General features: G+C 44.4%; 1 protein-coding gene across 1 annotated transcript in view; it reads left to right on the plus strand.

The window, feature by feature from the left end:
• Positions 1 to 23,583, plus strand: part of MCHR2 (melanin concentrating hormone receptor 2) — a 177,233-nt gene that overhangs the window by 126,998 nt on the left and 26,652 nt on the right. The window contains exon 6 of the mRNA XM_089665193.1: positions 18,597 to 18,716. Coding sequence (XP_089521319.1) covers positions 18,597 to 18,716 — 120 coding nt within the window. The remainder of the gene's footprint in view (positions 1 to 18,596; positions 18,717 to 23,583) is intronic.

A 23,583-nucleotide genomic window follows, 5' to 3' on the forward strand; every position in this document is an offset into this window, starting at 1 on the left:
GCTGCTGCCAAGTCTAGAGTCTGTCATGGGTCCCTGTACGGCCTCCCATTGCTGCTGTCTCCATCGCCACACTCTGCCATGTGCCACTTTCAGGTCTCTTCACACTGCTGGTGTGTTTAATTTTTTGACATAGGGTGCAGGCAGATTACGGGCCTCACATAGCTGCTGCCAGGCCCCTAATCTGCCATGGGCCCCTATATACCGCCTCCTCATGCTGCTGCCAAGTCCAGAGTCTCTCATGGGTCCCTGTACGGCCTCCCATTGCTGCTGTCTCCATCGCCACACTCTGCTGCCATGTGCCACTTTCAGGTCTCTTCACACTGCTGGTGTGTTAAATTTTTTGACATAGGGTGCAGGCAGATTACGGGCCTCACATAGCTGCTGCCAGGCCCCTAATCTGCCATGGGCCCCTATATACCGCCTCCTCATGCTGCTGCCAAGTCCAGAGTCTCTCATGGGTCCCTGTACGGCCTCCCATTGCTGCTGTCTCCATCGCCACACTCTGCTGCCATGTGCCACTTTCAGGTCTCTTCACACTGCTGGTGTGTTTAATTTTTTGACATAGGGTGCTGCAAGATAACGGGCCTCACATAGCTGCTGCCAGGCCCCTAATCTGCCATGGGCCCCTATATACCGCCTCCTCATGCTGCTGCCAAGTCCAGAGTCTCTCATGGGTCCCTGTACGGCCTCCCATTGCTGCTGTCTCCATCGCCACACTCTGCTGCCATGTGCCACTTTCAGGTCTCTTCACACTGCTGGTGTGTTTAATTTTTTGACATAGGGTGCAGGCAGATTACGGGCCTCACATAGCTGCTGCCAGGCCCCTAATCTGCCATGGGCCCCTATATACCGCCTCCTCATGCTGCTGCCAAGTCTAGAGTCTCTCATGGGTCCCTGTACGGCCTCCCATTGCTGCTGTCTCCATCGCCACACTCTGCTGCCATGTGCCACTTTCAGGTCTCTTCACACTGCTGGTGTGTTTAATTTTTTGACATAGGGTGCTGCAAGATAACGGGCCTCACATAGCTGCTGCCAGGCCCCTAATCTGCCATGGGCCCCTATATACCGCCTCCTCATGCTGCTGCCAAGTCCAGAGTCTCTCATGGGTCCCTGTACGGCCTCCCATTGCTGCTGTCTCCATCGCCACACTCTGCTGCCATGTGCCACTTTCAGGTCTCTTCACACTGCTGGTGTGTTAAATTTTTTGACATAGGGTGCAGGCAGATTACGGGCCTCACATAGCTGCTGCCAGGCCCCTAATCTGCCATGGGCCCCTATATACCGCCTCCTCATGCTGCTGCCAAGTCTAGAGTCTCTCATGGGTCCCTGTACGGCCTCCCATTGCTGCTGTCTCCATCGCCACACTCTGCTGCCATGTGCCACTTTCAGGTCTCTTCACACTGCTGGTGTGTTTAATTTTTTGACATAGGGTGCAGGCAGATTACGGGCCTCACATAGCTGCTGCCAGGCCCCTAATCTGCCATGGGCCCCTATATACCGCCTCCTCATGCTGCTGCCAAGTCTAGAGTCTCTCATGGGTCCCTGTACGGCCTCCCATTGCTGCTGTCTCCATCGCCACACTCTGCTGCCATGTGCCACTTTCAGGTCTCTTCACACTGCTGGTGTGTTAAATTTTTTGACATAGGGTGCAGGCAGATTACGGGCCTCACATAGCTGCTGCCAGGCCCCTAATCTGCCATGGGCCCCTATAAACCGCCTCCTCATGCTGCTGCCAAGTCTAGAGTCTCTCATGGGTCCCTGTACGGCCTCCCATTGCTGCTGTCTCCATCGCCACACTCTGCTGCCATGTGCCACTTTCAGGTCTCTTCACACTGCTGGTGTGTTAAATTTTTTGACATAGGGTGCAGGCAGATTACGGGCCTCACATAGCTGCTGCCAGGCCCCTAATCTGCCATGGGCCCCTATATACCGCCTCCTCATGCTGCTGCCAAGTCTAGAGTCTGTCATGGGTCCCTGTACGGCCTCCCATTGCTGCTGTCTCCATCGCCACACTCTGCCATGTGCCACTTTCAGGTCTCTTCACACTGCTGGTGTGTTTAATTTTTTGACATAGGGTGCAGGCAGATTACGGGCCTCACATAGCTGCTGCCAGGCCCCTAATCTGCCATGGGCCCCTATATACCGCCTCCTCATGCTGCTGCCAAGTCCAGAGTCTCTCATGGGTCCCTGTACGGCCTCCCATTGCTGCTGTCTCCATCGCCACACTCTGCTGCCATGTGCCACTTTCAGGTCTCTTCACACTGCTGGTGTGTTAAATTTTTTGACATAGGGTGCAGGCAGATTACGGGCCTCACATAGCTGCTGCCAGGCCCCTAATCTGCCATGGGCCCCTATAAACCGCCTCCTCATGCTGCTGCCAAGTCTAGAGTCTCTCATGGGTCCCTGTACGGCCTCCCATTGCTGCTGTCTCCATCGCCACACTCTGCTGCCATGTGCCACTTTCAGGTCTCTTCACACTGCTGGTGTGTTAAATTTTTTGACATAGGGTGCAGGCAGATTACGGGCCTCACATAGCTGCTGCCAGGCCCCTAATCTGCCATGGGCCCCTATATACCGCCTCCTCATGCTGCTGCCAAGTCTAGAGTCTGTCATGGGTCCCTGTACGGCCTCCCATTGCTGCTGTCTCCATCGCCACACTCTGCCATGTGCCACTTTCAGGTCTCTTCACACTGCTGGTGTGTTTAATTTTTTGACATAGGGTGCAGGCAGATTACGGGCCTCACATAGCTGCTGCCAGGCCCCTAATCTGCCATGGGCCCCTATATACCGCCTCCTCATGCTGCTGCCAAGTCCAGAGTCTCTCATGGGTCCCTGTACGGCCTCCCATTGCTGCTGTCTCCATCGCCACACTCTGCTGCCATGTGCCACTTTCAGGTCTCTTCACACTGCTGGTGTGTTAAATTTTTTGACATAGGGTGCTGCAAGATAACGGGCCTCACATAGCTGCTGCCAGGCCCCTAATCTGCCATGGGCCCCTATATACCGCCTCCTCATGCTGCTGCCAAGTCTAGAGTCTGTCATGGGTCCCTGTACGGCCTCCCATTGCTGCTGTCTCCATCGCCACACTCTGCCATGTGCCACTTTCAGGTCTCTTCACACTGCTGGTGTGTTTAATTTTTTGACATAGGGTGCAGGCAGATTACAGGCCTCACATAGCTGCTGCCAGGCCCCTAATCTGCCATGGGCCCCTATATACCGCCTCCTCATGCTGCTGCCAAGTCCAGAGTCTCTCATGGGTCCCTGTACGGCCTCCCATTGCTGCTGTCTCCATCGCCACACTCTGCTGCCATGTGCCACTTTCAGGTCTCTTCACACTGCTGGTGTGTTAAATTTTTTGACATAGGGTGCAGGCAGATTACGGGCCTCACATAGCTGCTGCCAGGCCCCTAATCTGCCATGGGCCCCTATATACCGCCTCCTCATGCTGCTGCCAAGTCCAGAGTCTCTCATGGGTCCCTGTACGGCCTCCCATTGCTGCTGTCTCCATCGCCACACTCTGCTGCCATGTGCCACTTTCAGGTCTCTTCACACTGCTGGTGTGTTAAATTTTTTGACATAGGGTGCAGGCAGATTACGGGCCTCACATAGCTGCTGCCAGGCCCCTAATCTGCCATGGGCCCCTATATACCGCCTCCTCATGCTGCTGCCAAGTCTAGAGTCTCTCATGGGTCCCTGTACGGCCTCCCATTGCTGCTGTCTCCATCGCCACACTCTGCTGCCATGTGCCACTTTCAGGTCTCTTCACACTGCTGGTGTGTTTAATTTTTTGACATAGGGTGCAGGCAGATTACGGGCCTCACATAGCTGCTGCCAGGCCCCTAATCTGCCATGGGCCCCTATATACCGCCTCCTCATGCTGCTGCCAAGTCTAGAGTCTCTCATGGGTCCCTGTACGGCCTCCCATTGCTGCTGTCTCCATCGCCACACTCTGCTGCCATGTGCCACTTTCAGGTCTCTTCACACTGCTGGTGTGTTAAATTTTTTGACATAGGGTGCAGGCAGATTACGGGCCTCACATAGCTGCTGCCAGGCCCCTAATCTGCCATGGGCCCCTATAAACCGCCTCCTCATGCTGCTGCCAAGTCTAGAGTCTCTCATGGGTCCCTGTACGGCCTCCCATTGCTGCTGTCTCCATCGCCACACTCTGCTGCCATGTGCCACTTTCAGGTCTCTTCACACTGCTGGTGTGTTAAATTTTTTGACATAGGGTGCAGGCAGATTACGGGCCTCACATAGCTGCTGCCAGGCCCCTAATCTGCCATGGGCCCCTATATACCGCCTCCTCATGCTGCTGCCAAGTCTAGAGTCTGTCATGGGTCCCTGTACGGCCTCCCATTGCTGCTGTCTCCATCGCCACACTCTGCCATGTGCCACTTTCAGGTCTCTTCACACTGCTGGTGTGTTTAATTTTTTGACATAGGGTGCAGGCAGATTACGGGCCTCACATAGCTGCTGCCAGGCCCCTAATCTGCCATGGGCCCCTATATACCGCCTCCTCATGCTGCTGCCAAGTCCAGAGTCTCTCATGGGTCCCTGTACGGCCTCCCATTGCTGCTGTCTCCATCGCCACACTCTGCTGCCATGTGCCACTTTCAGGTCTCTTCACACTGCTGGTGTGTTAAATTTTTTGACATAGGGTGCTGGCAGATTACGGGCCTCCCATTGCTGCTGCCAGACATGTAATCTGCCATGGGCCCCCGTACCGACTCCTCATGCTGTGACGTTGCAACAAGGTGTAATTCAACCCTACATATGTTAGACCGCCTTTACGAACAGCTAAAGGCCATCACAGATTTCCTGATGTTAAAAGCGGATAAAGGTACTCCCTGTGTAACTTAGATGTCAGCCATTGTCAGCTCATGTGTGACACCTGCGCTTGCTCAGGCCCTTTGAGGAGGCCACGCTATTCGTGAGTCGGCAGGACTATGGGATGAATGAGGTCAAATCGGCCATGGGCCCCCGTACCGCCTGTTCACGCTGATGCTGGTCCCACAGTGTGACCTGGGTCCCTGTACGGCCTCCCATTGCTTCCACTCTGCCATGTGCCACTTTGAAATCTCCTCACACTCCTGCGGTTGTCCATTTTGTCATAGGTTGCTGGCAGATTACAGGCCTTCCATAGGTGCCACCAAGCCCCATATCGGCCATGGGCCCCCGTACCGCCTGGTCACGCTGCTGCTGGGCCCACAGTGTGACCTGGGTCCCTGTACCGCCTCCCATTGCTCCCACTCTGCCATGTGCCACTTTCAGGTCTCCTCACGCTCCTGCTGGTTTCCATTTTGTCATAGGTTGCTGTATGGCCTCCCATTGCTGCTGCCTCCACCGCCACACTGTGGCTCCAAACACTGGTTTTGGCCCCGTGACTGGCCAAAGGAGTGAAGTGTGCAGTGATTCTAAGATCGACGGCACTCATCTGCATGTCATACTGACAGACAGTATTATTTCTCTTCCCCAGCAGACTCCAAGGGCATTTAAATTAAAGGTACAGTGTTCTGCACTAATATTAAGTCTCTCTGAAGCCTAGAAACACCCTTTTTTAAGTTAAATTCACAGCGAATTTATTCGACTCGAATCGAATATTGTCCACGAATTCGCCGAATCAGTCGAATTGAATTTTTCATTTCTTCGCTCATCTCTAGATATAATATATCAAAGTACATTTTAAGGGTATCAAACACAGTAATATACAGTATACATTTGTAGCAATAAGTTTTTTTTTTTTTTTCCCCTTGTCTTGATTTTTTTTTGTAGAGCTATGTTTGATATGGTTAATTCAGTGTGAATTTACACCACAGTGCACGCATTCGTTGCCATGTGTTGACGTACTTGTAAAACATTGCAACATCACTTTGCTTATGGTTACTGATTGAGTGTTGTGGAGAGAAAAATGTTCTGTGAAGAGAAGATTCCTTTCACATGCTGTGGAGATTAATTGCAAGCTATTGGCAACATCAGCTCCTATTGGTATTGTTGTGCTGGCAATTGCCATTCTAAGGTGGATGAAGCATCAAAATCACTTCATACTTTGTTGACTGAATGAGAAAGCAAATTACAGTTTGGGACATAATAAAGGAATCCAACACTCTGCTGTCTGTCTGCCTGTCAGCACAATCTCAGGCCTGGATGCCAACTCCAAAAGTGGCTCATTCTCCACCAAAAACACAATAATTGAAAGAATAAATTAATTGTTCAAAGTTAATTGAACAATCCAGTGCAATACAGGCCACCAGAACTCCACCCTCTAACTTACTGTATTTCACTAGCAATAAACTTATCGTCAGTGAAACACATTGCAGAGTTGCGCAGGATTGTTCAATAAACTCTAAAGATAGCTTTTATACTGGACTGCAGTTATTTTCTCCTTAAAACAGTTTTGGACCTTTATATCAAGTTCTAAGAGGATACCCTGATGTATATTTTCACTTCACCTGGAAGTCTGTTGAAAGGTACGTTCATTTAATATCTGTTTTATTTTATGCCTGGATCATGCATAATCCACTACATACTACAGTGTACCACACACCACAGCCTTGCATATCATTTGATATGGAGGTTGTGGTGTAAAGTTTCTGCCCCATAAACCATCTATGACCTTCAACATTCCTCACCCCAATGTATTTGTGAATGTAGCATTGTTGTGTGTGTGTGTGTGTGTGTATATATATCTATATATATATATATATATATATATATTTCATTAAATTTTTTCCCTTTAATTATTCATTTTAACCCTTTATTTTATTGCACAGCTTTGACAATCTGCTGGATCCTGAGGACACATCTGGAACTGCAGAATACAAAATTCAGTAATGAGCTAAAGCATGTCAGGTCTCATGGCTACATCTCTGATTTCAGATACTTCTTTTTAAGAGTGGAATCAGAGTGGAGACAGAAAAATGGTATCATGGATTTTGTTCTGACTGCCTGAAGTGCCCAAAATGTTTTTTTCTTTGCAGGTTTCTGGCTATTGGACATTTATATGCATGTATGCATTCTGAATTTTATTTGGGCTAAATCTACTACACTATGCAATGAATATGCAGAGCCTTGTGGAAAAGGTTCATGCCCATTCCCACACAAGCAAGATGGAGAGAGATTGTTGACCTTTCCTGGCAATGCACCAATTTTACCAAACGCTTAGGGGCATTTGATTGGAAACATATAATGATGATGTAACCATGTACTGGAAGCAAATACTTCAACTACAAGAAGTATTTCCCATGTGTTACTGGCCATAATAGAAGTAGACCACAAGTTTAAGTATATCAATAAAGGGTCCTAAAAACATGAACTAAATATTTCTCCTGAAAGGCCCTGGCTTGGTACAACAGAATTGGTATACATATTCACATTTGTGGATGAAAGCCCTTTGCTCTGGGGAAACAGTTAGCAAGGCCTTATGCACAGAGAGGCCTGAGCCACCCAAAGTGTATCTTAATTTATAGACTATTCAATGCACAAAAAAGGGTGAAATACACATTTGGCAATCTGGCTGACAAATGGAAGGTGTTGTAATCTGCCCCTGGGAACGCTAACAACAATGTAAAACCTTGTGTTCTTCACAATTTTGTTAAGAATAAGGATGGATATGAATTTGAGGATATTTTCCACTACAGCCTGAAACAGTTCAGCTCATGCACTGGTCCTCTAACAGCTCAGTTGGACACCTGTTTAGAGATCATAGATGCATTAACTGTTCAAGATAAAATGACTAGGCCAAGTTACCTGGCAGGGACAGTTTGCTTAATTGGTTTGATTCCTGGAAATTGTTTTCAGCTTGTGCTTATCTATGCCAAAAATGTACTTTCTGTTTCTAAATAAAAAAAATGCAGAAAATATTGTCTTGATGATTGGTTCTGTATTGGTTCTGTTCTGTATCATTCATAGGGCCATACATTACAAAACAAAAGGTAGTGTTTTAAAATATCTTTTTTTGCAATATATACCCTATGAAACAGAGAAGAGGAGAGGGTGAATTTTTCAAAGGCACATATTTATTAAGCAGTGAATCACTCACTTTCACTCACTAAACATTCACTGCAGTTGAATCATCCTGGTGCTTGTGGTGTAAATGAGAGTGATTGATTCCCCATAAAAAAAAGTTTGATAAAAGTCACATTTGCTGCTTTAATAATTTGCCCCAAGATGTGTGAGTATTGTCACCTTACAAAGTTAGTTACCCATAAGAGTAGTCTAGACAAACAAACTATTCCTTAATGTGGTCTACAAATAGTTACAAAGCAAATAAATACACCTTTCTCATGCTTTAGCTGTGGAAATGTAATGAAATAGCTGACAGTTAAAACCAAGAGGGGGGGTGTGATATTTTAATTAGGTCTACCTACTGAAATCCGTAAAAAAGAGCAGAGAGATGTATACCTGGGGAAAAAATAGGGGATAATGTGTACTGGGATGCATTGCAGTATGTGTAATGCAATGCACTGAGATAGAATGATGAAGGCAACTTTTGCCTTGACTTTGCATTAACACTGCCTTGGACAAAGCTGTGAACCAGCCTTCAGAGTGGAGATTCAGTTTTTAATATACAGTTTAATCCTTCCTCTTCTTTGTGCTCTTTTGTTTTTCCTGTAACATAGTTTTTTTATACCTGTTTACCAAGCAACCAAGCAAAGTGGCAATTACACTTGGGATAAATCATATTACACTGGCATGGGGGCTTACAATAGCTGACCTTTATTAATATGACCTTTGTTAAAAAAATTACTTTTTTTAGGGCTGAACTAAAGTTTGCCATACTCTCCACTCAAACAATACAACATTCAAAAGCCCCCTTATCCCTGCTGATGTCTTTGCCCAGTCTTATTTTGAGTTGGGCATCATCAGTCATCTTGACTGACCTGAAATTATGCAAACTCCATGCATGCACACATGAATTAGTTTTTTCCTCACCAAGGTATGTGCAGCTCAGTGTACACTGTAAAGAGGTCTGTGACCAGTAAAGTAAGAAAATTGGCTTGCAGGGGAGACATAGTATGTGTGCAAAAAGATGTTGTCCTGCTCACAAACTTGATTTTTGCAGGCAGAATTCCAATGTAAAGTATTTTTAAAACTGCATATCCATCTAGGTCTATCTTGTCCATAGGGTGGCAATGCTACTGTGCAGATTCACTGCAAAACCAACAATGTTTTCATCCTGTCAAATGAAGTGAAAAAAAAAAGTCTACATGTATGATCAACAGGTAATAAAACAGGTATGGGGGGGGGGGGGGCAAAAAATGCTGTGTTGATGCTAATGAATAACTGTACATGTTTTTTGCCTATGATTACACTTTAAAGTCTAATGGCATCCTTACTGTGGCTTTAAATGGTTCATTTGGGCCAAACTGGCCTAAACAAACTATTTCCTTCATTAACACGCTGTATGAACTGTATGTAGCATTAGCAACATATAGCATACAGCACTTTGGTCCAGCAACAGCGTGGGAACTTCCTGTCCTGCTCCTGGAGCAAAACCATTCCGGGCATATTTATAATAAATAAAGAGCTGCATTAATTTGTGCATTTTATATCTTCACGAAATCCAGCTTTAAAATCTATTTAAAGTATTTTTTTTAATTGAGTGTAGAAGGGTTAGAATCCTTGTCATGTTTTATTTATGTCCCTACTATGAAGATGCACACTTTCTCTGTTTGTCTTGTTGAACATTATCACCAGGACTGAAATTGAGGAAAGTCCAGAATTTTACAGTTGTCATCAGAATGGCAATAAAATTGAAATCTTCCACTTGATCAGATTATTATTATTATTCAGGATTTACATAGCGCCAACAGTTTGCTCAGCGCTTTACAATATAAAGGGAGACAATACAGCAACAATACAGTTCAATACAAGAGGGTTAGGAGGGCCCTGCTCCTTGGAGCTTACAATCTAAGAGGGAGGGGCTAGGGGTACAAAAGGTAGTAACTGTCAGGGATGGACTGGAAGGAGGAGTAGAAGATTCCATTATTAGCTGAGAGCAGGATAGGCTTCCCTGAAGAGATAGGTTTTCACAGATCACCTAAAAGTGAGCAGAGTAGGTGATAGATTTGGTTAGAGAGTTCCAGAGGATGGGGGAAGCTCTGGAGAAGTCTTTGAGACAAGCATGGGAGGAGGAAACAAGGGAGCTAGAGAGCAGGAGGTTGTGCGAGGAGCGGAGAGGACGGTTTGGGTGAAATTTGGAGACAAGATTGGTGATGAAATTTGGAGCAGAGTTATAAATGGCTTTATACGTTATTGTTAATGTTTTGAATTTTATCCGTTGGGCAAAGAGGGGTGGCAGATACGGAGCGGTTAGTAAGGTGGATGAGTCTGGCAGCAGCATTCATGATAGACTGAAGAGGGGATAACCTGCGAAGAGGTAGGACAATGAGGATGGAGTTACAATAGTCAAGGCGAGAGATAACAAGGGAGTGAATAAGTTGCTTAGTGGTTTCAGAGGTTAAGAACGGGCGTATCTTGGAGATGTTGTGGAGGTGAAGTCTACAAGATTTGGACAGCGATTGGATTTGGGGGTGAAAGGACAGATGGGAGTCTAGGATTACACCTAGCACCCTGCCATGAGGGGAGGGACTGATGGTCGTGTTATTGATCTTGATGGAGAAGTCAGGGGAGGGGGCACTGGCTGGAGGGAATACTAAGAGCTCAGTTTTGGAAAGACTGAGTTCGAAGAAGTGGAGTGACATCCCTGCCGATATGTCACTTAGTAGGTTAGTAATGCGAGAAGAGACTGAAGGGGAGAGGTGAGGAGTAGAAAGATAGATTTGTGTGTCATCAGCATAGAGATGGTACTTAAAGCCATCAGAGTTTATCAAGTGATCAAGGGAGGAAGTGTAGATGGAGAAGAGAAGGGGTCCAAGGACAGAACCTTGAGGGACCCCTACAGAAAGAGGTAGTTGAGAGGAGGAGCCAGAGTTATAGGTAACGCTGAAAGAGAGCTGCGATAGGTAGGAGGGGAAACAGGAGAGAGCAGAGTCTCGGAGGCCAAAAAGAGGTTTTTTTTGAGGAGGGGATGGTTAACAGTATCAAAAGCCGCAGAGAGGTCAAGTAGTAAGAGTACGGAGTAGTGGCCATTGGTTTTAGCAGTTAGTGGATCATTAGTGAGTTTTAGTAGGGCAGTTTCAGTGGAGTGGAGTGAGCTAAAGCCAGACTGTAAAGAGTCAAGAAGGTTGTTTTCAGTGAGGTAGGAGCACAGGAGATTGTAGACTAAGCATTCTAAGAGTTTAGAGGTAAATGGGAGCAGGGAGATGGGTCTTAAGTTGTTCGGGTTGGTGGGGTCCAGGGAGGGCTTTTTAAGTATGCGAGTGATGTGCGCATGCTTTAGAGGGGAGGGGAAGGCACCATTAGAGAGAGATTGAAGATGTGAGTGAGGGAGCATAGGATAGAAGAAGAGGGATACTGTAGTAGTTGTGAGGGAACAGGATCCAGGGGGCAGGTAGTGAGACGGGCTTCTGAGAATACCTTAGTGACCTCTTCAGTGGTAGCAAAGTCAAAAGAGGAAAGTGTTGAGGGAGGTTTAGTATAAGGTATGCTAAGTAGGATGGATCAATGAACCAGCAAACATAAATGCTCCTGTGCTCGGGGATGGACTCGATGCAGGCTAAAACCACATTAAGAATATTCTAGAAGATGCACACCTTGCTGCCCTCAAATGGACCAGGGGAATCCAAATATACTAAATGAGGAAAGAACAAAGAGAGGGCGCACAGGCCTAGTGCATTACCATAAAAAATGTTTAATAAGAAATAAAATAGGTGTTGTACTCACAAACAAGAATAAAGTCAAGGCACACCATAAAAGACCAGCTGGGTCAACACCGAGCTGAGTAACAGTCCGCAATGGGGAGTGTAGACATCCAGTAGGCTGATGCGTTTCGAGGACTTGCCTCTTCCTCAGAGCCACATTAAATATTTTTTATGGTAATGCACTAGGCCTGTGCGCCCTCTCTTTGTTCTTTCCTCATTAAGTAGGATGGATGTCTGTGCAGTAGAGATGCCCTATGAATTGCATCAATCTTTTTGAAATGATTTGCAATCTTGTAAGCTGTGAGTGAGGTACTGGGTGGAGGTGGAAAAAGTAGAGTTAAAAGTAGAGAAGAGAAAACAAGGACTGGATGACAAGGCACTAATAAGAGTGACAAAGCAGGCTTGTTTGGCAGTATGGAGGGAGGAATTATATGTTAAGAAAGCAGATTTATATAGGGTGAAAGCTTGCTGAGATTTGGTTTTACGCCGCAATTGCTCCAGTGCACGACTTTTCTGGTGTCGTCAGTCTGCCAAGGTTGTAGTGGTCGGGGCCTGATACTTTGTGTAGTCAGAGGAGCAAGTGAGTCTAATGTGGATGAAAGTGAACTGCAGTGGCCAGGTCAGGGCAGGACAGGGGAGAGATTCTGTCATAGAGGCAGTCAGTTGCAGAGTAGAAAAGAGAAGGGTTAAAGTTGTGAAGGTTTCTGCTGGTGATTGTTTGCTGCTTGGAGGGATAGGTGTTTGAAGATGAGAACACTGTGAAGGTGATGAGATTGTGATCAGAGAGAGGTAAGGGGGTGTTTGTGAGGTTGTAGGGAGTGCAACAATGGGAGAAAACAAGGTCTAATGTATTCCCATCAGAGTGAGTGAAGGACTGTGTCCATTATGTTAAGGCAAAAGATGAGGTTAGGTTGAAGAGTTGGGATGTAGCTGTGTTTTTCACATTAATGGGGATGTTAAAATCTCCGACAGTGATAGTAGGTAGTTCAGAGGAAAGAGAGTAGGGTAGCCAGGCAGAGAAGTCATAAAGCAGAAGGCCGATAGATCACTGCAATCCTCAGAGAAATGGGAGAAAACAGCCGAATGCAATGAGTCTCAAAAGAAGAGAATGATAGAGAGGGAGGGTTATGGAGGACTTGAAAGGTGCTCAGTGGGGATAGAAGCAAACCAACTCCACCACCTTTCCGACCACTGGGTCTGAGTGAGTGGGTCCAGAGAAGGCCTCCATAGGAAAGTGCTGCGGAGAAGCAGAATCTGCTTCTTTAAACCAGGTTGCTGTAATTGCTAGTGGGTTAAGGGAGTGGTAGACAAAAAGGTCATGGACGGAGGTGAGCTTATTACAGACAGATAGGGCATTCTAGAGTGCACATGAAAAAGGGAGGGTGGTTTTTAGGAGCACAGGGATTGATAACAGTTGAGATTATAACAGTTTAAGAAAGGATTTTCATTATACAGTATTTGTTTCTCATTTTTAATGTATTTGATAATAAAAGTGAAAAAAAAGCTCCCTAGCTGGAGACAGACAACATAAAAAAGAAAAAAACTTGCTAAGTTTTTAAGCCTTTCACTATGATCACCTTTATTATTACAACATGTAAACAAACTGGCTACGCCTGGATACTTCTACTCTTCACTATGTAGTAGAAATGTTTCTACCTACCACTTACACATGCTAGGAAAAAATTACACCACCATGTGTCTCAGGTGTACTTGTCCCTTCTGGATGCCTAGAACATCCATGATGGGTGCCAGGTGCAAGAGCAGTGGGAGATCAGAAAATATACTTTGTCGATCTCCCCTGGGTAGTATGAACCCAAAAGTACTTAGCTACATGGCCAATTGCAAGAGGTAGAAAGACACTTTTTGGACCAATGAATTGATCTTCTTGTTGCCACAGAGGGTTTCATCATTCAGTCTTTTTAATCTAAACTTCCCAAAAGCTGATTGTGGTTGTGCATGCAGAAAGGATTTTGCAACAGACCATGCCTTCCTTGGATTTCCACTGAGGTGTCTTCATAGATGGAAGAAAGAACATACATATCCCACTCCTTCCATTTAAGGGTCAACATTTCTACATTCCATCAACTTACTGACTCTCCCCTTTTTTAGCTTTGTGGTCAACAGTCTTCATGGAAATCCCTTTTGATTTGCTTGGACTGGACTGTAAGCTACACTTTGCTGCAGATAAGGGGTCAGAAAAGTGTCAGGCTTGTATAAAAACTGTCCCTATAGAGGTGATATCCCTGGATGGAATAGGGATGACATAAGGTCCCACACAATGTTTCCACTGTTACCCATGAGTTGGACATCCAGTGGGTTCCAGATGGCTGCCCTTCCCTTCATTAACCTGGAAGTCTTATGTGTACCCGTTGATGCTCTTACAAAGTTTATATGATTTGCCCTGTATACAGCATGTTTCTTTGGGATATATTATTTGATGCTCAGACTACCTGTAAATGGGCAAGATACTCATCAATGCAGATATGTTTGTCAGGAGTATAAATTTCAAAAATTGTAAAATGGTAAGTGGCCTAATAGTATAAAGTTTATCGTATTGGGTTGACATCAGGGAAGGCACAGGGAATTCTATTGAAAATGCAAAAATCCCATAATATTTTTATAGCATGTCCTGGTCATCATTGAGGAATACAGTGACATATGGTGAATAGGGTGTGTGGACCAATAGGACTGCAGTTTATTTTTTGTGAGTCCCATATTTACTGTAAAACCAAGAAGTAGTTTAAATTCTTCAACTGTGACAGGCTTACACTCAAATGGATGGGCAATGTACTGGGAATATTTGTGATGTACTGCTGGGCATACAGATTGAATTTGTCCACAATTGAATTCAAAATATATTCTGAAAAAGAAATAAAACAACAAAATGGACATAACATTTTCAGTTTCCGCCTGAATGATTGGTTGCACTGTAAATGGGAAGGGGATGGGGGGTGACAGATGCTGCTGAATTAGAAGAACAGGACATAAAGGATTTGAAAGTGCCTCTAGGACACTACTATGAGCCTTAATCCATCGTGTCTGATGGGACACCCTGTTACTTGTATTTGGTCTTTTGTCTGAGTGTAGTGTGCTGCTGGTGCTTGCCACTTCACATGGATGTATTGCACTGCTGATGGTTGCCTGTTGCTGTTCAGAACACCTGATTATTTTTGTTGGAACTCTTTTTTCCTTTGAATTGCTTACTGAACCACTTCTCTCCATGGGTTCATGTTCAGAATCCAAATCTGACAGTGAGACATCCCTAATCTGTCATGCTCAAAATCGGAAAGGCCTCCTTGCTTGTGCACATTTTTTTGAACATGGAATTCAGATTCTGGTGACACTTTACTGGTGTGGCGTTGATCAAAACACTGTTGCTGATTTGCTGACACTGTCATTGCTAGCGCTCAGAATAGTTTTGCTGGCTTCATTTACTCTAGCACTGGTGGGGTGGTGATCAAGACACTGGTGCTGGTGTATACCGGTCTGGCAGTGATCAGAACACTGGTTGCGGTGTATACTGGTCTGGCGTCAATGCAATCAGGCACACTGGCTCTGTTGACTCTGGCACTGGTGTGGTGGTAATCAAGACACTAATGCTGGTGTATACTAACCTGGCATCACTCCAATGAGGGACACTTGCTCTGCTGACACTGGCACTAGTGGGGCAGTGACCAGGACACTGGGGCTGACATATACTGGTCTGGAAACACTGTAACTAGGGATATTTGTTGGTAGTACTGGTCTGATGACACTGAATGGTGTCATTAGCAATAAGGTACAGTGTTCCAGGCAGCACTGGTGGTGTCACTGTGTTTTGTGTGTGAAAAACTGTGACAGGCTGATAATACTCACAGCACCAATGTAACTGCTCTCTTTCCTCTCACAGATGATCTCTGTGTGAGGTGAGACAACCTATAGCTGCACCATGCCACATTGTTTACATTTTGTGATTGCTGTGATTGGACAAGGTAATCACATGTATAGGACCAATTTCAATGAGGACTAATTTCATTGGCCCTGTACCATGTCATGTGATCTGCTATGTCCTGGGGAAACAGCAATAACCTGGCTCACCGGTGCACACTCTAGGAGACACACACAAGCTGCTGATGGGAAGGAAGTATGGGTATGTCTACTCACATCGGCAAAGCTCTGTGTGTGGGCTGGACAGGAGTTGGTTAATAACATTCAAATACAATATGGCTAGTGTAGCAATTGTATATGCTATATCTTTTTTTATTTGCAAATTTTTTTCCCACGAAGGTGGAGTTAACCTTTAAATCTAAACTGATGAGCTATAAAGGTTTTTAAAGAGTAGCCTATGGACAAATCTAAATACTGTAATTTATCTTCATTTTCCTTGAGGGCAAACAATTTTGATGCCTGGGGATTTGTTTGTGTTTGTGTGCACTAAAAAAATGAAGTACATTTTTTTGATGAAATTATAGATTTCACAAACATAATAGATGACATACAAAATTGCATTTGCCACTATTTTATTCTATAGAGTCTCTGTATTCAGAACATTTAACATTCTTGAGTTTTAGGTCCATCTACAGTATAAGTACAAAATGTTCCGTGTGTGTGTGTGTAAAATGAAAAAAGGTATAGGCCCTTAAAAGGTTAAAGTGTATATAAAAAAAATGTAATTAAAAATCTGAATAGAGTAGGTAAAGGCCAAGTTTCTATTGCTGTTTACGCCCCTGCTGGAGAATATCATCTTTCTTTCACTGACACAGAAAGTGAGAGGAAATCTAGAAATTTTGAGTTGTCATCACAGCAACAAATAAAGAAAAAACCCTTCATTGTGGACACCTGTTCAAATAACAGCTCTCTAAGATAAGAATTATCTTAACCTTTGAGAGATTTCCTCTTATTTCCTTTTGTTTCTCCAGGGCAGAAAGTGAAGAGAAATCTCCCTAGCAAAAAATAATTTGATAAGGGTTTTAACTGTTCCATACTCTATGTAAAACAAAAGAAATATTTGCTTTACATATACTTCAATGGGTACGTTCATCTTTTTAGAAAAAAATGAATGCACATGTTTTTGCATTGAAAAATGTGCATTTATTATTTTTCATGCAGGAGCCAGGAAAGCATTGCACCCTTGATCAGCGGATCAGGGATGCAATGTCAGGCACCTGCAGGCATGTCCTTCAGCTTTAAGCCTGTACTTCTATATGAACTGTCAGTTTGAAAACTGCAAGGCTTGTGAATGAACTACGAGAGTGCTCATCAGCGCCCTTGCAGTTCCTTTAAAACTACAAGCTGTTTGCCATGGTGGATAATGATAGTTGTAGATCATTGATTGACAGGAATCCATGAATAAATGACATTGTCGTGTGCGAGGATCCTTGACATGGGCACTGTGACTTCCACATATATTTGAAAATGTGTGCAACAAAACCTTTTGTTTTAACATGAATTGTTAGACAGGGTCAATTTGATTTGTTTACAGGCTAACTGGTAAGTGTGCTGGGAAATTTTAGTTGTGATGTTAATGTATGACGTGGCCGTGTGCGTGGAATCCCACATGGCCACACTGTTTTTGAATTGCGACAGTGGGTGTGGGAAAAAGAACCGCTGCCGTCTGGCATACTGGGGGGCCGAGGGGAATCAGGGACAAAGGCAGCAAGGACTGGAAAATGTTACTTGTTCCAACCTAAATACAGGTGAAACCATCTTTCAAAAGGTGAACTTATCCTTTAATTATTTCCCACTCATTTTAACCCCTTGGTATTGGTGCCTCCCAGCCCTTTAAGGGGTTTCAGATGTCAGGAGGCGGGTGGAGTTTATGATCATTTGACCACCATGACTGGCTGTCACAGTGGTCGCATGATTGGAAAGCTCCTGATCGTAAGTAGTGATCAGGAGTTTTCCATTAGCCGCTGGTGACTGTACCAGGAGCACGCTGGGTGCGCATTCTAGGCACGGCTCTGTTTCGATTTTGGTATGCATATATGCGGCATCTCAGCGTTAAGGCCCACCCGCCAAGAGGCCACATATATGTGTACTGTCAGCTCCAAGGAGTTATCATGCAGTAGGAGAGAGATTTCATTAGCCATAAAACCCTAGGTTTACTATTTTATTCACATATGGCACACATGCATATGCACTAAACACATGTTTTCTAAGCCAAGAATCACATTTTTGAATAAATCTTATTTGATGCTTAGAGATATACAGGTGTTGATTATCATATTAGGAGCACATTGGTTTCAGCGTGGTTACTACCAACAAGCAGTTAACACTTTTAGTTAAAACATGTAATTGCAAGTGTAGCCCTAGATTTAATTATAGCTTAAAGTTGGAATGTAAAAGATGAAAAAGCAAACAGAGATGGAACTGTTCCATTTTTTGAAGATAATGGAGAAGTTAAATAAAATAAACAAACTTATTTTATCTCTAATTATATTCATAATTGTAGGTGGTATGTGACTATATATATATATATATATATATATATATATATATATATATATATATATATATAATTTATTTTTAGAGTTATGTGCTAGTAAACGGTCAACACATTTGGTCCAGTAGAACCTGCACAGATGTATAAACACAGTGCATGCCAACATGTTCTTTTTCTATGTAAAAAACATGACGTAATATTATATCATGGATTCATGGAATTCAGTGATCTGTATTCCTTTCCAAGAATAGCTAGCGTAAGAACAATTGCAAACAATACTTTCGTTAATTAAGTTTTCCTTGTAATACAGATTGTTGACTACAGTAAGCTGTTATCTCAGTACAATACATACATATATTATGTACTGTATTTAAAAATGCATGAGAATTAATTAGTTTTATTTTTTTTTTCAGGTATACGCTGTATTTAACTATCACAACATTCTTCTTTCCTTTACCACTAATAGTGGCTTGCTACATTTTAATTCTGTGTTACACATGGGAGATGTACCATCAGAATAAAACTGCTGGATGGTAAGAAAAATATATGTCTGTTTACTAGTCAGAAAAAATACCCCTTGAAAGGTATACTGTATATTAAATTTTAGTCTTATAGTATGACACTTGTGATAACTCTGGCCCTAATGTATCACGTTTGTATCATATGTATCAAAAGATGAATTGTCTGTGTTGCTTAAAGAAACCATTGCACCAAATTAAAAACAATCAGGTAAAAGCTCATAGGAATCAAATATCTTAAACCCTGTAAATGTGAACACTTCAGGAGGAGTCAGTTCCCTGGCACAACGCTATCCCTCTTTGCACATTATAGCTCTCTCCCTTTGTTAAAATATCTAATTTCTGTATGTAGTATGGTACCCCCCCCCCCCCCTTCCCTACATAATGTTTTATGTAACAAAGCAAAGTATTACAGAATGTGACCTGAATGCTGCTGATATCAAATTGGAGATGGTGGCACCCAGCAGCAGTATCTGGACAAGGGAGACTTTTACAGATAAATAACATGTCCAAAATACTTTAAGTTCACATACATATATTCTTATGGGAAGATTGTTGTTGAATTAAATAAGGGATTGGTTTCTATGGGTATTAGAAACTGTACATCATTCACACACTTTAAAGGCTTAGTTCATCTTTTGTAGCAGAATTTAGGATTTCATATTGTAACTAAGCCTTTGATATGCACTTTTGTGCCCCACGCCAATTCTATTTAGCTCTCATTCCCTACACCCCCCCCCCCCTCCTTTCTTGACCACTGTGAATCTGCCTCTTCTCTGGTGTGAATTTAAAAAAATGTGAATAACTACATTTCCCAAAAATGCTAATTGTCCTGCATTGGGACAGAGGGACTGGAAGGGTTGGGCAAAGGAGGTGGGTGGGTATGATAGATGACGCAAATTCAATTGCACTGAGAAGGAGGGAGATAGTGGTGGGTGAGATAGGTGGGTGGAAGTGGTTGGTAACATGATATCAGAAATATAAAGCAGAAATATTTGAGCGCTGGGTGAGTAGTATAAATAGCTGCTGGCATATAAAGGTAAACCTCAAGGACCCACAAATCAAAATAGTAAGTATAAAAAATATATATGCAGCGCTGGTATAACTATAACAAGCAATCATCTATACCAAAGTCTTAGATATCATAAAAGGTGCTGAATCCCAATGAAGTGGGATGTGTAAAGTGACAAGTGTAATAAAGTCAGTTAATGTAAGGGAATTCCCGTGAGATGGCTGGCGAACAGACGCGCGCATGTGCACAGAAATGCACGATCACGCACACGCACGTGCACACGCACGTGCACACGCACGATGAAGTTTGGCGCCAGACGGACTATTTAAAAGGTGCCTTCCTTTGCCTGTGCTGAGAGCTGACTGGTCTTCAGCTCCCCCGTGTCCTGCTTGTTCCTGTGTGATTCCCTTGTTGCTGACCCGGCTTGTTCCTGACCTGACTCTGATTAATCTCCTGATTGATACTGGTTCCTGACTTCGGCTCTGCTCCTGACTTCGGCTTTGCTTCTGATTCTGTGGGTTGCTGTCTGCCTGTTGATGACCCTGGCTATTCCTATGACACTGCTCCTGTCTCTTCCTCTCGCTTCTTGCCTTGCTCTGGTGCGCACCTGGCGATCTACAAAACCAGCTCTGCATGTTACCACTGTGCCTGAATCAGAGGATCATCAGTCTTCCAAAGTCATCATCTACAAGAGCTGCAAACAACTGCTGGCGCCCTTGTTCCCCTGGGTCCTAGACTCCCTCTGTTCCAACTCCAGTGGGGTCAGGGCTAGTGACACAAGTGAGGCCAACCTCGTCATTTCAGTCTCCCATCAAGTACGTGACAGTACCAGTCAGCCAATGATGGAGTCTGAAAGGGAGGCCTCTGCAATGGGGGACATCTGTCAATCAGTCTCTGCCTTATCTTACTTGGTGCAAAGTAACCTTGAGCACCTGGAGAGTCAACTACCACCCTAGTCTAATGCCTCCACAGCCACAGGGCCCTCTGCAGTCTCAGATATAAGTACTCAGACAGAGCTCAGTATGATTCTTGGAACTTCTCCGTACTGGCACCCCAGGTGCCAACACCTGAGTTTTTCACAGGAGACCGCAGGAAGTTCCGAACCTTTCGCAACTCCTGCAAGCTATATTTTTTCTGCTTCCAAGAACCTTTGCATCACAAAGCACCAAAGTGGGATTCATTATCTCACTCCTTAAGAATGAACCGCAATCCTGAGCACACCACCTTCGTGAGCAACATGACTCGGCTCTAACTTCGATGGACTCGTTTTTCTCAGCAATGTCACAGCTGTATGCTGATCCCTTCCTTTGTCAGACTGCTGAATCTATGCTTAGAACTACAGCAGGGCCAAAGGCCTATAGAGGAATATGTTACCGAGTTCCGTATATGGCGTTCCGACACTCAATGGAATGAGTCTGCTCTCCGCTATCAGTTCCTCCTTGGCCTTTCTAACACCCTGAAAGATGAGCTTGTTCGAGTGGGGGTACCAACCAGGCTAGAAGACCTGATAGACCTTGCTATCCACATCGACTGTAGGATCCGGGAGAGACAGGATGAGAAGTCTAACGGGGAGATCTTGATATGTTCAGAGGTGGAGACCCCTGTTTCCTCTACTACTGCTGTCCTATCAGACCTACTTCCCAATAATAGAAGGTATCATAATTCCCCTAGAAGGAGTTTCTGGAGACCACCATTGTCCTCTGCTGAACGTCTTCGACGACAAGAGTCCAATCTCTGTCTCTACTGTGGTTATGCAGGTCACTATGTACTGACATGTCCAGTAAGACCTCATAGGTCTTCTCCTAGCTGGTTCCATATGATGCACCCCCAACGAGCAAGCCGAACGCACCTCTCCTTCCACCTTCACTTACAGCTGGCTGAAAGGAACCAGGTACAGCAACTCCTCTGCTTAGTATTCAACCTGAGACAATGAAACTCATTCCTGTTGCTTACCATGATTACCTGGATGTATTTAACAAGAAGAGTGCCAATGCTCTTCCGCCACACCGCTCTTATGATTGTCCTATTGAGCTATTGCCCGGTGCCGAAATTCCTTTTGGGCAAATTTCCCCCTATCCGAATTAGAATAAGAGGTCCTCCGGAGTTATATTAATGAGAGCTTGGAAAAAGGGTTTATTCGGCCCTCTACATGACCAGCGGGAGCTGGCATTTTCTTTGTCGAGAAGAAGGATCATACCCTCCGACCTTGTGTTGACTATCGTGATTTGAATAAAATAACTGTCAAGAATCGCTATCCTCTTCCTCTAATTCCTGAATTATTCCAAAGGCTATGAGGGGCATGTGTCTTTTCAAAACTGGATCTGAGGTGCGCTTACAATTTAGTTAGAATTTGCAAAAGGGATGAATGGAAGACGGACTTTCGAACACGCTTTGGGCATTTTGAATACGTGGTGATGCCATTTGGTCTCTGTAATGCCCCAGCAACATTCCAACACTTTGTGAATGATATATTTCGGGACTTTCTTGATCTGTTTATTATCGTTTACTTGGATGACATCCTAGTCTTTTCCAGCTCAATGGAACAACTCCGGGATCATGTAAAGAAAATTCTGGAGAGATTACGCCAACATCACCTCTACGCCAAAGCTGAGAAATGTGAGTTCAAGAAACAGACTATTCAGTTCCTTGGACTTGTGATCACTCCCGATGGCATTGCTATGGATCCCCAAAAGGTGACCTCCGTGCTAGAATGGCCCGTTCCAAAGGACAGGAAAGCAGTGCAAAGTATTGTGGGCTTCGCAAACTTTTACAGAAAGTTTATTAAGAACTTTTCAGGGATCATTGCACCAGTGACACAGCTAACCAGGCAACACGTTAATTTCAGGTGGACTCCTGAGGCTCAAGTCACCTTTGAACAATTAAAGACTTTGTTCACCTCTGCACCTGAAGCACCCAGATCCTGCTTTAGCCTTTGTCCTAGAAGTAGACGCTTCTGAAAATGCTGTGGGGGCTATATTGTCACAATGACAGGGACTCAAATCCCTTCTGCACCCCGTTGCTTTCTTCTCTAGGAAGCTAAATGCCTCTGAAAGGAATTATGATGTAGGAGACAGAGAGCTATTGGCCATCAAGGCAGCACTTGAGGAATGGCGCTACTTACTGGAGGGAGCTTCCCATCCTATCCTCATTTTCACGGATCATAAGAATCTAGAATACTTGAGAACAGCAAAACGTCTAAGACCACAACAGGCAAGATGGGCACTGTTCTCCACCCGCTTTGTCTTTCATGCAACATACCGTCCAGGATCAAAGAACAGTAAGCCAGATGCTCTCTCACGTATTTTTCACGATCCAATTATACCATCTGAACCTGACACGATTCTGCCAGCTAAGAATTTCTTACTTTTGCAAACTGACCTTGTAGCACAAATAAGAGAAGTGGTGGATGATCATCCACCCCCCTTAGAGATGCATCTTCAGCTAAGAGACGGTCTGTATCTTCACAGGGAACAAATCTTTGTACCGGAATAACTCAGGACTCTCATCCTCAAAAGATGTCATGATCACCCTTTAGCGGGTCACTTTGGGATCCGCAAGACCTCAGATTTGGTCTCCCGTTCCTTCTGGTGGCGAAACTCGATGAAAGACTGCCAGAACTATGTTAGATCTTGCTCCGTATGTCTTCGAAACAAATCTGATAAAGCCAAGACCTGGGGTCTGTTGGAATCTCTGCCAGTACCTGAAAAACCATGGAATATGATTTCTGTGGATTGTATTGTTGAGCTCCCCCCGTCTGAGGGATTCACCACTATTTTTGTAGTGGTTGACCGCCTATCAAAGATGGCCCATTTCATTCCCTTGAAAGGGACTCCTTCTGCCGCTGAAACTGCTTCTGCCTTCATCAGAGAG

This window comes from Staurois parvus, unplaced genomic scaffold (assembly GCF_062004578.1).
Source record: "Staurois parvus isolate SC_StPar_1 unplaced genomic scaffold, SC_StPar_1.0 ptg000048l, whole genome shotgun sequence".
Lineage (NCBI taxonomy): Eukaryota > Metazoa > Chordata > Amphibia > Anura > Ranidae > Staurois > Staurois parvus.